This window comes from Fulmarus glacialis, unplaced genomic scaffold (genome assembly GCF_000690835.1).
Source record: "Fulmarus glacialis isolate BGI_N327 unplaced genomic scaffold, ASM69083v1 scaffold43729, whole genome shotgun sequence".
In the NCBI taxonomy this organism is placed as follows: domain Eukaryota; kingdom Metazoa; phylum Chordata; class Aves; order Procellariiformes; family Procellariidae; genus Fulmarus; species Fulmarus glacialis.
Genome location: NW_009233455.1, coordinates 6,096 through 20,372, shown reverse-complemented (window position 1 = coordinate 20,372; position 14,277 = coordinate 6,096). Strand labels below are relative to the sequence as shown.

Genomic DNA, 14,277 nt, shown 5'->3' with positions numbered 1-14,277 from the left:
GTTCAAGAGCAGATTTGATCCTCCTGCTCTGTTTTGAGCTGCACGAAACTCAGGAAGATTTGCTGCTAGATTAATGCTAAAAATGATAGAAAGTTTCTGGTGGAGAAAGGATATTTCTTTCTCCATTGAAGACAGCTTTTCACATTCCCAGTGCTGTCTCCATTAGAAGCTTCAGTCTCCCGTGACCCTGCATTGTTGATCCAACTCTTCCCATCTCTTGTTTGCTTACTTACAGTAAATTACAACCACTTCCGCTTTGTTTGCAAGAGCGTTAATCATTTTATCTGCTATTCTGGCTGACAACCACCCGTTACGCAGGAGTCTTCCATTGTAATACAAATGTCTCTCTCTGCTGGCAAATCTTAGGTCTTTCCTTGGCTTTCAGTCAAATAAAAAAGGCATTCTTTGCTAGCTGAATTTAAAACATTTTTCTTGCTTCCTCTTAAGCAAGTGTCATGGTCAATACCAATAGTTTTTGATAATGGCATAGAATGAAGACTCTTGCTAAAAAGAAACCATATACTAAGCTGGTACAAATGGAAATAAATCATGTCATGCAGTTTCATGTCTTCTTTAATCAATAATAGCAAGCAGAATTCATATGTCACTTCAGCTAGTGATAGTCGGGTTAACTATTTTTCCTATGAAGAGCGTACTGTTTGTATCTCTATCAAAAATCAACATGAGGAAGGGACGGTTGAATTCAATGGTTGGAGGAAGAGACATTGTCATTATTTCAGCAGCAGTTGCTGCTGCCGCCTCAGTACCTGTCTCATCAATATCCAGAGCAGCCTTATGAACAACCTAGGAAGAAAGAAAACAGACAATCATTTTGGGCAGACAACAGCCACCTGAGAGATGAATCAGACCCTTTTAAAGCAGCCCTGCTTTGGAAGATCCACTGAGAAGTAAGTAGGGGCAGCAGAGATGTGAGCTGTGTTGTTGTAATCATGGATGCTTTAAATGAGGACCAGGACAGAGCTACAGAAATCTCCTCAAAAGCAAAAGTCCCAGACTATTTTCCCTCTGTCCCAACAATTGAATGAAGGGCAGAGGCTCCAGTTGTAAGAACTTGTCTGCACCTCCGAAACTGAGTCTCCGGAGTGGGAGGACAGGCTGTGGTGTGTCCGGGAGCATTAGCAGCTCCCCTTGAGGAGCCAGGGGTTGATGTTCGTTTCATGTTCCAGATACCCCCCAAGAGATCTCAGCTGATACCAGTCTTAGAAAAAACAGATGTCCAGCAAACTAATTGATCTCCGCTGTCACTGATGGCCAAACTCCTCTTGTAAGCTTGCAGGCTGAGGCCAGGGTGAACCCAGCTGCAGGCAGGCTGGGAAGCTGGGAGCTGTGTTTAGCTGGTGTTTCCGGATGCTACCACAGAGTGGTTTTCCTGCGTGTTTGTGAAAGAAAGGAAAGGGCTGACAGCCACAGACTTACTTTAGAAACCTTCAGGTCCGGGGCGCCAGTGATGCCAGAGAGATCTGCCTGGTCGGTGAATACATCCACAATTCCCATCTTGCTAAGGATGTTCGTTATTTCATAGCTTCCAGAAATAGAAAATTTGGGGAAGTAGAGGCTCATTAGGCTGTTAGGTAGAAGAGAAACACAGAAGGTGGTGAGAAGGATCTTTCACTGAGGTAAATGATGCTGAGAAAGCTGTGTAATTCCCATGAGTGTCAAGCTCCAGGGAGCTGGACCAGCCCTGAGTGTACAATGAGCACTAATTCAATTGCTGGTGCTTCTCATGATGATACAGGCACTATCATTCATAATAATAATAGTAATATCTATCTGGTGTTTTTCTTTAGCAAATCTGTGAGCACTCTGCAAAGGAGGACAGTAACGAGAGCCCCTTTTTACAGACAGAGAAGATGAGGTGCGGACGTGACAGCCCATGTCGCTCAGGTAGAAACCTGAAGTGGGGCAGAGAGAGAGTCTGCTGGGGGAGAAGCGTAGCAAACCCCAGCACTTCAAAGCAAAGCAGTGTTTTTGGCATAGCTGTGGCATTTGGCATGGCTCCAGGGATGGTCTGTGCCCGGCTGCCTGCACCTTTGGACACCCTATCCTCTAATCGTCTTCCTCCCGTGGGCTGGCCACAATCCAGTTTGCCTTTGACTGTGAGCTATCTGTAGGCAGCTATTCTGTTGGATTTCCCTTCATGCACTGTCTAGGGATCCTCGGAGTCTCCAAGTCACCTACTGCAGTAGTTACCCTTTAGGTAGCTCAAGTCTTTTGCTGTCTTGCCCAGAGATATCTTGGGTTGAACAGCAAAATGGGCGGAATCCAAACCCCACTGCTGTAGCCTTATGTGATACTGCCCAGTGCACTAGAACGTGATGGGACCAAGTGTATTAGCACTGGCATCAACATAATAGTAGAACTGAAATTGCCATGAAGAACTTATTCCTATGTTGATCTTGAAGGAACTTGCACCAGGAATTCATTTAGATAAGGATTTTCCTGATTTTGCAGCTGAGGCTTATACATTTTTACTTTTCATATTTGAGGTATTATGCTATTAGCTCATATCCAATTTGCTACCCATTATGTTTTTATTAACTGTGCTGGCATTTCTATAATGATGCACCAAGAATCATGGGTGCGAACTGCACAGCCTTATTAGTTGTGAATCAGGGCAGAGCTTGGTAAATTAGGCACATATTAACTTGATATTACTCATCTACTGGTGCTAAGATCTCTTCCCTCCCAGACAAACAAGGTTGTAAAACGTGTTAGCTGATGTTAGAGTCAATGGTAGGAGCTAACAGGACCTCATTACATTTTTATAGTTTCAAAAACAAAATGCCAGAAAATCAGGACACCCACAATTAATCACTAGCCTGTTCTAACAACCACTGTGTGCTGCAATGGTTCTTGTAAGGAAGATATTTGTGTAGGACATATTATGTATGTATGCATTACTACAAACTGTTTAAGTTACGGTTTATTTAACGTTTAGACATATGTCTGAGTCACGGTGTGTCAGTGACATATGAGAGGTAAAACACATTAGCTGAAACCTCAGTATAGCAGATTTGCCTTAGAATTGCCACCTTCCCACAGAGTCAATGGACTGTTTTAGAAACGCCAATTTAGTCTTGCTATTTGGAACTCCCAGGAGCCCATCAGGATGGTTTCTGCTCTGCTGAGGGGAGCAGCAAGTCACTCAGGCATCAACAAGAGAATAGTTAAATACCAACAAGCTGCAAGATTTTTACAGCTAGGGCACGCAAGCCAAAAATAACCTACTGAGTTCCCAGAATCAGCAAGTTCATAGTGTTTGCATTCCCAAAAAAGAAAAGAGACTATAAATCTGGGTGCTGCTGCAGCTGACTGGCAGAAGATTACCTCTGGAAGAGATGGTCTGACCATTCCTGGACGGTTTCCTTGACCAGAGTTTGCTCTAACTGCTTCATTTTCCCTTTTGCTGGCAGAACTAGAAATGCAGTAGCACTCCCATTATAATGAAGCCGTACCACAGTGCATGACAGCTCCTCATCAAAATAGAAGTCAAATCTGCCCATCTGGTGCATCATAGAGACTTTCACAGTAGTTTCAGCATCCACAAAGAACTCCCTTTCTTCGGTATGCTCTGGTTTAAAAGGTTTTTCCCAGCTGCCTGATACAGAGAAGGAGAATGCAACTGAACATCCCATGTCCCATCCCATCATAAATTGAATTTTATATAACCAGTAATAATATTCACCCATTCCTCCATTTGTTAAATTCAGAATTTTCAAACATAACATTTTAAAATGTGTATCACAGTAAGACAACAATCTTTTACGTGGTCAAAAGAGTGCATCAGATTCCAATTTAACTTTATTTTTCAGATGCCAGTAATGAACTAATTAGGCGTTTTCTTTGTACCTACCATTATTTTTCTGTTCAGGTGATCTAAGTGGCCTTTCTGTTAAGTTGTCATTTAGGGGCTTACCTGACATCATCTATGTACTCATATACTGTATGCATTTCATTTCTATTGACTTGAATCATAAGCCTCAATTTGTAGATAAAATTAATGTAGGATCTCATATCTGAGTGCTGTTGTTTCAGGCTTAAGAGCACATCATCTAACCCACAATAGAAATTCACCATGTTTCCACTTTATTCCTTAAAATGTCCTCCCCTGTTCATCACTAGCTTCTTCCATATATAAATATGTTACTGTGTACACATAAAGGACTCTGACAGGGAAAAAAACAGAGTATGTAGTAAATTAGGCCACTGAATCATGCATACTTTTAAAGAGAAGCATTAAAAGGATTAGGTCATGCATGCTTCTCAGCGCCTTCACTGAAAATTAGAAGAACATGGGGCAATTGGAGTTAGGAGTAAACCCCTGAAAGTGAGCTCAGGCTGCATGGGAGGCTGCGGCTTGGAGCAGAGCTCCCGTAGCTGCCACAGAGAGAACCAAACTTGTGTGGCCCTGGCTGCCTCCCCGTGCCAAGCGGGGTCCTGCCACCTCTCCAGCACCTCCAGTGTGCCATTAGAGCTCTTCTGGCCCAGCAAAGAGCATTTGAAATTTTCCCCCAGGGCAATTTCCACATGAGGTAGCTGACATTAGATCAGTTGATAAGAATGAATAATATGAATACGAATCCTAGAGGACTTACCTTTAAAGAAAACAAAGCTAGCCAGAAGCATTACAGTCTGTGGATCCATGTCCTTGACCAAATTAGTAATTTTCCCATATGTTTTCCTCTCTATATAATCATTGATCTGCTTCTCAGCCTCCGAGGGATTGTTAAAGTCAGTGGTAAAAGCCTCCAGCTGATATAGAGTTTTGGCATAGTCTAAAAACTTTTTTAGAGGTTTCAGCTTCTCTGTTAGAAAGATGGCATTCCCCATGTTGAGCTGGACCCCGCTCTCGGGATGGCTCAGCATGTGGATAAGGTTGTGGAAGCCTTCATGTATCTCTTTCTCCTGAATCTCTGTAAGGTTGAAGGTGAGTCCTTCCAGGATCTGAGTCTGAGTGGTTGATCTAGCCCCTAGGGCCAGCATCGCAAATGCAGTGGAGATGCTTACAGGAGAGAAGAAAATGTTCTTATTAGGTGCCTCCAGTGTAACCTCTTTAAAAAATTGAAATGCAAAGTCAGCATTGTTTGGCACTAGTTTGAGGCAAGCGATCGCTTCACCTCTGTGATGCATGTGGTGTTTAGGTTCATTTGGATCATGTCCATTGCGGTATTTGGGTGGGAGCTGACCGTGGGCAACAGCATGAAGCCCAGCCAGTAGCAAACTTATGTAGAACGTGGTCTTCATCTTCTTGTATTAAAATCCTATGGAAAAAAGGAGAAGCTGTTACTAAGGTAAGTAAATTAATTAAGTAGAAATAGTTTTTCAGACATTCCCACTGAATAAGAAATCTTATGCCTTTCTTTTGTCCTCAGTTTCCATGTTCTCCAACTCTTGCCAGATGTTTTTTTATTTTCCCAGGCCTCCTGGCAAGTTGCCACCAACTTTTTCTGCCACCCTCACCCTAAATACCTGCAAAGACAAAATTCAGCAAGGATTAGCTGAATACACAGCACCCTCAGCAGGCCAGAGAATGGAGCATATCCTATCAGAAAACATACTATGGCTAATCACTGGAGGGCTGCGATACTACTGTGCTTTTGACACTAATGGTCTAAGATAATTCCTGGAAAGTGCATCACAGGAGAAGTCTGGATGTTTTGTGAGTAAAGGAAGAAAGGAAATTCATGCAAGTGGGCAGCAATCAATAGCTATATACAAGCAGAATTTGAGCAAACAGGCATGAAGGAGATCTTTAAATAAACTTTTGGTCAGATTGATAAAGCACCCTATTTCAAGAGACGACAAATGGTGGCGGCTGTTTTTCAGTAGCATACCGAATATAAAGCCCTATGTCTCTAAGGAGTAGGTGCTTTTTCCTTCTGAATGAAAATGATGTAACGCTTTAAATAAGAACCTGAAATAATGTGTTGTCTCTTAACAGACAAACAAAACCATTGGAGTGGGTTCATTTTCAGCACAGCAGAAGGAGTCAATGTCATTAACAAAAACAAGGCCTTATTTTTATCAGATGCTCTGCTGGTCAAAGGGCAATACATTTATCTTAACCTGTTATGCTTGGCTGTGGTATCTACATTCCTTTGCAGAGCTGACACTCTGCACTGTATAAGCTCTTACAAAGGGACCTTGGAAATGCAGATGTGAATGTCCCAGTGGGCCTCATTTCTGAGGAGAAATCTAGGGCAAAGAAATGATGAGAGAGTTGCAAAGGATTTGGGGAGATAATGAGCCAGATTTGCTAAAACTTGTGCAAGGAGAGGCATATTAAGCCAATTGCACCTTTCTGTTCTGGCGTGATTCAACTTGAGAAACTGTCGTCAGAAAGTGCTATGCTCACGGTCCTGCTTTCTCCATAACATCAGAGGGAGCAATTTGTATTAGTAGTTGAATATCCAGTTACAGTTAGACCTGCATAAGAATGACAAAATATTCTTGACCTTTAATAAAATATTCAAACATTTACGTGTTTGATATAAGTATTTCTAAAAAGCAGGCCTGTTTGCAATAACACCTACTGTGTTATTGACAAATGGAAGAACCATAAGGGTTCTTGGTAACTACATTTTCAATTACTATGCACAGTACTTTTAAATTATAGTTTGGTCTCCTCCTCTGATTTTGACATTGAAATGATACTTCTCAATATATCTAGCTACTTGTAACTCAACATAAGAGCTCCAGTTCTGAATATTTAAAACCAGCTATCAGTGAGCCAATGTATTAGTCAGACTTTGAAAAGAAATCAACTCCCAAACAAAAGCATCAGAGCTAAGCCTGATCTATTTCCACATAACCAGCAGGCCGATTCAGAAGCTGCCTCTGGATAAATTATTCACTGTGAACTATTTACTCAGCTGCAGTCATAATTTATTAAGAATAACATGAATACCAAAGAATGAAACGTTTCATTTTAAACATAAGTCACCACCTGTTCCCTATCTCATCACATTTAATATTTATTACAAAACACAGCAGATAGATGGACTTTTCTATACACACATTGAACTGCCAATTTCTTTTTATTTGGAATGCAAAGTAGACATGGAATTTAACTGACCTGGCCTCAAAATTATGGCTAATGAATATAGCATGGTGTTGCTGTAAAAGTTCTGTAAAATATTGGTTACAGTATTCTGAAGTTATTTTTCCTATCCTGATATTTTTGCCCTATGGAGTTATGACATGTTAGCATTTTGTGGTTAATTTATGTACTTTCACGGAATTAATTTCATTTTATTACAGCTCTGAATTCACAGACAATTAAATACAGTCTGAATCTGAATCATCCTCCTGTTACTCAGCACTGGCCAATCACAAACAGTCAAGACTCATGAGTCAGCCCTCACAAAAATCTTGATAATGGTTGATTTTAAAATCTTAGGATTATAAAAGACACAGAAGCTGCAGTTTGTAGAGGTCGTCTGTTGTTTAAGCCTTGAAGATACAAGTGGCCTATTGTATTAGGCCCTTCTTTGGAATGTTAAGATACTTTTATAATAGAATTTGCATCCTGTAAGCCTTTAGAATATGATTGGGAATTGTTACTTCATACTTGATATTTACTATTCCATTTGATATTATTGTGGCTTCTAGGTTAGCAAGTGATCAGCCAGTGATAAACTGACAACAGAGACCCTTTCAGCATAAAGTAGAAGAGGCAGATTCTCATATGGTCTTAATGATTGAGGGATTTTCCTACCAAGCATACCTGGCAACAATTTATTAAAAAGCAAAGACCTGAGAACCTGTGCTAAAAAGCCCTTAGGGAATTAGCCCCTTATCCAAAGGGGCTCATTTTGCAGGAAGCTTCCTATCTTAAGACCTTTACTCATATAATCTCCAGAAAAACAGTTTGTCCATAAACATGGGAGTAGAAGTGAAAAGCTCTTCAATTTTAATTCCAAACCTACGCTGACTTGTTGAATAGCCTGGAAGGAAACCTGTTTACCTCTCTGCCTCTTTTCTTCTCTTTGATTATGTTACGCAATGACAATATATTTGTGGTATTCCAGAAAAGGTTGCTTTTATGAAGAGCTTTCAATCAAATCAGACAATAGCACAAGAGCATGCCAACACCTGCAGGACAGTGTTCCTTTAAGCAATTTATCTGTAATAGATTTGGTGATAACACTTGTTGAATATATTACCTCTTCCCTATCACACAATCTTCCCTACCATGCGACCCAGAATGGCAGTACTTATTTTGGACAGTATGTCCTAGAAAGAAAATGGTGAAAACTGGAATTAGCTGAAGTTACACTAGAATAATACCTCCAGAAGAACTGGAAGTGAGCTGGCCTGAGTATCCTGACTGACAGAACTTGCTTCTTTGTGGATATAGCTAATTTGTCCACTTTAGGGCTGATTTTTATCTCTGTGATTTGGAGAGTCAATTCTGAAGACAATTTTCTGCCTTTAGAGTCTCATGTAATAGTCCAGGAGATGTATATTCATCCCATGCTACTCCCATAAGGGTCCTCACCGATAATCTCATTTTAGACAACATGAAAATTTGCAGTCCTCAAAAACATACGCAGGCATGAAATAGAAAAGCTGTTTGCTCACCAGATGGTGCTGCTTCCCTCCTGATTGCTTCTAAATGAGGAAATCTGAGAAATCCATTTCCTGAAAGCCACACTGTGAGGGCACTAGGCACATCAAGACATGGCCCCACCACCACCAGTGGTATCTGCTGAACTAATCTCAGCTACTCAGGGCCATATCAAAAAAAAATCACCCAAGCACACAAGAAAGTCACAAAAGAAAGACTTGACTAGTCACATCTGTGTATGAGAAATGACCTCAAAAGCCTACTGTCCAGGACCGCCTACTCACAGGAGCACCACAAACTCACATGTGCTTTCCTGGCTGGCCTGAAAGCTCTCTGCGTACCTCATTGTATGTGCCTGGACATGCTCAGGGGCTTTTCCAGACTGATCAGCTAGACATTTACTTCTCTTGTGATTTAGAGTTTTGATGCCTCTGTGCCTGAGGCCCCTGAGCAGATTGCAAGCACAAGGCAAGGGCATTGGATTCTGCAGAGAATCCAACCACTGTGGGTTTTTCATTAAAAGTAATTCCTTTTGCAGCAGAAACATGGAAGCCAAGTTTACGCAGTCCTTTAGAAATGTATGTGACTGTTCACAGAGCTGTTCCCAGTGTCATCCATCTTCTGTAAGACAACTTAGCATTGGAGAGCTCACCTGGGAAGTGCACCCTCCAAGAGTGGCATCACCCACTTCTAGGCCTCCTTTTACCTGGAAACAAGTGAACATGAGCTCTCACTCTTCTACCAGACCACCATCAGTATTTGCTGTTGCACCTGAGTTACTGCACATACTCAGGGATGAAGCATCACTGAGGCCAGAGGATAAAAAAGAAGATAAAAAAGAACCAGTGCAGTCGTTAGGACAGTGTGGTGGGACACAGGAGATTTTCTTCTCTCTGCAAAGCAGCAGCAGTCCCAAGAACACATCAGACCACATTCCCTGTTTCTACTTTCCAGTGTGCACCTGACCACTGCCCGGTCTCTGGCACCACGAACATGTTGGCCTCACTGTGATCTTAGCTCCCCTGAGCGTGTGGAGAACACCATTTTCTCTCCTTCCCTCTCAATGATCCTGTAATCTGATGATTAGAGCAATAGTAAGATGTCTCATCTAAAAGGGAAGCAGACCTTAGATATCCCATTCCCTAAGCAAAGATACTTCTTGTAGACCTTGAACATAAAAATCAGCAGAATTACTTAAAAAGCATCACCAATACATTAAAAAAAAACTCTAAGCACCCATCCTCAGGCTTTTAATGGAGCAGAGCCTATTTCCTCTAGCAGGAGGTAAATCTGGGAAAGACCCACTTTTAGGTGCTTAGAATTTGCTGGCTCCAGAGATCACCTTGCTTCCCTGCAAGGCAACTAGACACCCCACTCTGGCTTTTAGATTCTTACTCCTGCCAGCCACCAGACAAGGTACAGGCAACTCCATGCCTAAACTGTGATGCCTGTGCCCTTTATATCCAGCTGATGCAATAAAAGACTCTCTATCACTGGAACAATTGCTAAGACAGATTTCAATATAAGGTACAACCCTGGGAAAGACTTAAAATCAATTGCATGCAACAAGAGGATACACTTTTCAAGTCTCTATAGGAAACAAAAAAATCACTACTTACAGCAGCTTCCAAGGATCCTGCTGTCTTCACTAGGACTACCCTGCAGCTCCCTCTCTTATTTATACTGTTAAATAGCATTATGAAAGCAAAGCGTCCTCTAGAAAACATTAACCAGGGCAGACAAGTGTTATTACTTTAGGAATGGTGCAGAGTAAACAGTGAAGACAATTTTTTGGGGGAGGCACCTGATTTTTGCTGTATATGCATGGTCGAACCCTGCCTTTGCTTACAACAGTTGTAAGAGTCCTTCTGCATTTCTGCAGATCCTTCTGCTGGGAATCCAGCCCCTTGCTCTAGCAAATACTTCACATGCATCATTAACTTCTGTAAACTGCATGAATTCATACAGTAGAAGTACTGAAATGAGTAAAATTAAACACACACATAATACTAGACAAGAGCCTAAGGAAAAGACATCTGGATGCATGCTGCAGCCAGATCTTATCTTAGTATTTTGCACAGAGATATTTTGCTTCCTCTACACCAGACTTTTAATAGCTTTTATTTGGCATATTTCTTTTAAATGATCCACTATTTCTTAATTATCTACATTGCCATTAATAAGGGCCAATTTCTGGGGACATCACTAGTAAACTTAAAATTAAAGCAGTAGTACTGATGTTTGTAGTGGCTGAGGGTTTCTATAGGGGTGGTGACACGATGGCAGAGATGAGCAGTCAGGAGCCCATGGTACTCAGCATATCCCAGCCGGATTGGTGTCACCGGGTACTTCATGCAGCAATGGATTGAAGGCTGAACTGTTGCCCTGTGCTCTGTGAGTGTGGGCTGGCACAAGGTGCAGGCACCGCGAAATACAGGCAAGGAAGTGTCACGCTGATACACCCAATGGATTGAAGGCTGAACTGTTGCCCTGTGCTCTGTGAGTGTGGGCTGGCACAAGGTGCAGGCACCACCGAAATACAGGCAAGGAAGTGTCACGCTGGTACACCAGAGCACGCTTTCACACAGAGGTGGACCCATGTGGTCAAGCCACCTGTGTTTTACATGATCCCCCCTTAAAGCCAAAGTCCATGCAGGAGGCTGTGCTCCTGCAGCACCCATGGAGGGGCAACCACAGGGGCTGTGCTAATGTGGGTGTAACTGAGGGACTGGAAAAACCTCACAGGTCAGTGCCCAGCAGAACACGTTCCACCCAGGAGGAGCATCCCCTTGGGAGCTAGAGGATTGCAGGAGAAAAGATGCTGTACTTCATAGAATCATAGAATCATTTAGGTTGGAAAAGACCTCTAAGATCATCGAATCCAACTGTAAACCTAACACTGTGAAGTCCAGCACTAAACCATGTCCCTAAACACCACATCTACACGTCTTTTAAATACCTCCAGTGAGTCAACCACTTCCCTGGACAGCCTGTTCCAATGCTTGACAACCCTTTTCGTAAAGAAAGTTTTCCTAATATCCAATCTAAACCTCCCCTGGTGCAACTTGAGGCCATTTCCTCTCATCCTATCACTTGTTACTTGGAAGAAGAGACCGACACCGACCACGCTACAACCTCCTTCAGGTAGTGATAGAGAGCAATAAGGTCTCCCCTCAGCCTCCTTTTGTCCTAAACAACCCCACTTCCCTCAGCCGCTCCTCATGACTTGTGCTCTAGACCCTTCACCAGCTTCATTACTCTTCTTCAGACACGCTCCAGCACCTCAATGTCTTTCTTGTAGTGAAAATGTCTTTTCTTGTAGGAGAAGAATCCTTGTCCCTTCTTTAAGGGAAGAATCTTCTAGAAAGAAAAGCTTTACAGTAACGGGATAACTGTTTTGGTGGGCTTTTCCTCTGGGCCATTCCTCAGGAGTTGGGAGCAAACGGAAGCATTTATTTTCCTCTGTTTTCCAGCACCTATCCTTGCACATGTGAAACTACCAGTAGGTGCAGCATGGAGGGTTCCATGCGCGCAGGGCTGTCAGAGCTGCTGCAAATCCTTTCTTTCCTGGCTTCTCCTCTCTTTCTCCTCTGCAGGTGGCTTTCCCCTGTGCAAAGGTAAGCAGGGCAGTTCAGTATGAGTTTTGATCCAGGCTGCTAGAACATGTGTTTGAACTGTTTACCAGCTGGTAGAATAGCAGCTGGGCACATGCAGCCTATTTCTCTTTAAAGTGACAAATTAAAACAGCCTCTGAAGTTACAGCCTCTTACCTAGAACATGTGCAGACTGAAGATGAATAATACGTGCACCAAGAGACAAATGAGAACACAATTAAAGAAAAAAGGTGCACCTATGAGTAAAGTTACTGAGAAAAGTGAATAAAAAGACAATTGACTTAACATGACTTTGCTTAAGAGCAGTGTAGTCTTGCAGTTGAAGGTGCCCTTTACCTGCTGACATTTCTGGGAGTGGGAGTGCAAGAGGGAAAATGAATGAAGTAAGATCTAATCTGTATCAATCTCCAATGTTATATGCAATGTGGTACCCAATTTCTTTTCCCTCGTGTATACAACAATTTCGTCCAATCATGTAAATTATCCTGAAATTTGCAGAGACTCTGTTTCAATATTTGATAGCAGCGTATGTTGCATATGAACTTGCAGGTCTCTCTTTATGCAGACAGCGGGCTTATGTAGCCGCTTCTCTGATATTTTGAAAGACAGCTCATTAGCAACAATGCTGTTAGGAATCCTTCCATTTGCTCCTATTGGTCTGGAACATTAGGCATCTTATTACTTTGAACCCCAAGTTACTTTGGGGGTTTTAAAATTATTATTATTATTGCAAGGTCTTAATAATACTATTTCATTTTCAGTAAATTGGCAACATTAACAAGAATCATTCAGCATGAATTCCCTTGGAAACAGGCTGGCTGTAGTCCAAAAAGTATTAATTATTTAAATTAGAAGAACTGTATGCTGGCTTCTCTGGCAGAAAAACACTTTCATCTTTTTTAAATATTTAACTAATAACCCTGAAAGCCATTTTAAAACACAATGAGTTGTTGTTGTTCTGATGATCCCCTCTGGGGTACAGAGAGCACATGAGTCCCTCCTACAACAGTGCTGAGATTAAATGTCAGCGTGGAGGTGGTGAAGGCTGTATCTTTCTCTCCACTGCCAGGCTATGTTTAATTTGTGGAGCTCTGTTTCTCGCTGTGTTTCAAGGGGAAACGCACTTGTGGTTACATAAACAGTTCAGCAGTGACCTGCTGGAACAAGTTACCCACAGTGCCAATACAGATCAGGTACAACTGTGTCAAGTGTCTGCTCCAGTCCTTCCAAGTGAAGATACGGCAGATCTTCACTTTGAAATTGCTTTTTCATTGATTTCATGCTGCACACCGGTCTTGCCCCCTGCCAGCCCCACACAGTAGGTCCGGGCTCACTCCAAAGGCGAGTGTCTTGCTCAGACATTAATTCCCAGCCCCAATAAGGGAATGCACACGTAGCACTGTCCTCCGAGCCACCGAGGTGAGTCCCTACCCTTGCTTTCACTCTAGCATCAGTTTCTTTCTGCAATGTAGTAAAGACCCTTCAGGTCCCAAGGAGACTCTTGCTTTCCATCACTTCCAAAATTTGGTTTTGAGTCTGCTTCCTTCTCTTTGCAGGCTGTGGTTTCACAGTTGCTTTAACCTGACCAAAGTGCAGGATGCTGCTGCCAGAGGTGTCGCACCTTCCTGCATCCCTCCCATCTCTCCAGGATGGTCAGGGGGCTGAAGCCCAGGACAAGTGGGGAGAGGCTGGGAGACCTGGGCTTTTTCAGCCTGGAGAAGAGAAGGCGAAGGGGAAAGCTGTACCTGCTGTCCTCCCCTGCATAATGGGCTACATTAGAGAGAAGATGGAGCCAGAGGTGTATAGTGGTAGTGTGCAAGGCAGGGGACACAAGCTGCAGCAAGGTAAATGCAAATGAAATATAAGGAAAGTAATGCTCACAGGAAGGTGAAACACAAGGGCAGGTCACCCTGTAAGGCTGTGAAATTGCTGTCCTGGGAGGCATCCAAAATCTGGCTGGACATGGCCCTGTGCAACCTGAGCTAGATTCCAGGCTGATGCTGCTGTGAGCAGGTGGTGAGATTGGATGACCTCCAGAGGTGCCTTACAACCTAAATTATTCTACTTTTCTAA

The 14,277-nt window shown here is 42.6% G+C and overlaps 1 protein-coding gene across 2 annotated transcripts; it reads right to left on the bottom strand.

Annotated features, from left to right (window-relative positions):
* Positions 1-369: 369 nt before the first annotated feature.
* LOC104072081 (alpha-1-antiproteinase 2-like) lies at positions 370-10,239 on the bottom strand. Of its 2 annotated transcripts, XM_009585320.1 has the most exons (6): positions 10,210-10,239; positions 9,297-9,396; positions 4,617-5,282; positions 3,349-3,619; positions 1,438-1,585; positions 370-804 (listed from the first exon to the last, which is right to left on the bottom strand). In XM_009585320.1, the coding sequence occupies exons 3-6, from the start codon at positions 5,263-5,265 to the stop codon at positions 610-612; spliced, it is 1,263 nt and encodes a 420-aa protein (XP_009583615.1). In that variant the 5' UTR covers positions 5,266-5,282; positions 9,297-9,396; positions 10,210-10,239; the 3' UTR covers positions 370-609. The 2 variants fall into 2 exon arrangements, with proteins under 2 accessions (XP_009583615.1, XP_009583616.1); XM_009585321.1 differs by lacking the exons at positions 9,297-9,396; positions 10,210-10,239 and having other exon boundaries at positions 3,349-3,615; positions 4,613-5,265.
* Positions 10,240-14,277: the final 4,038 nt, after the last annotated feature.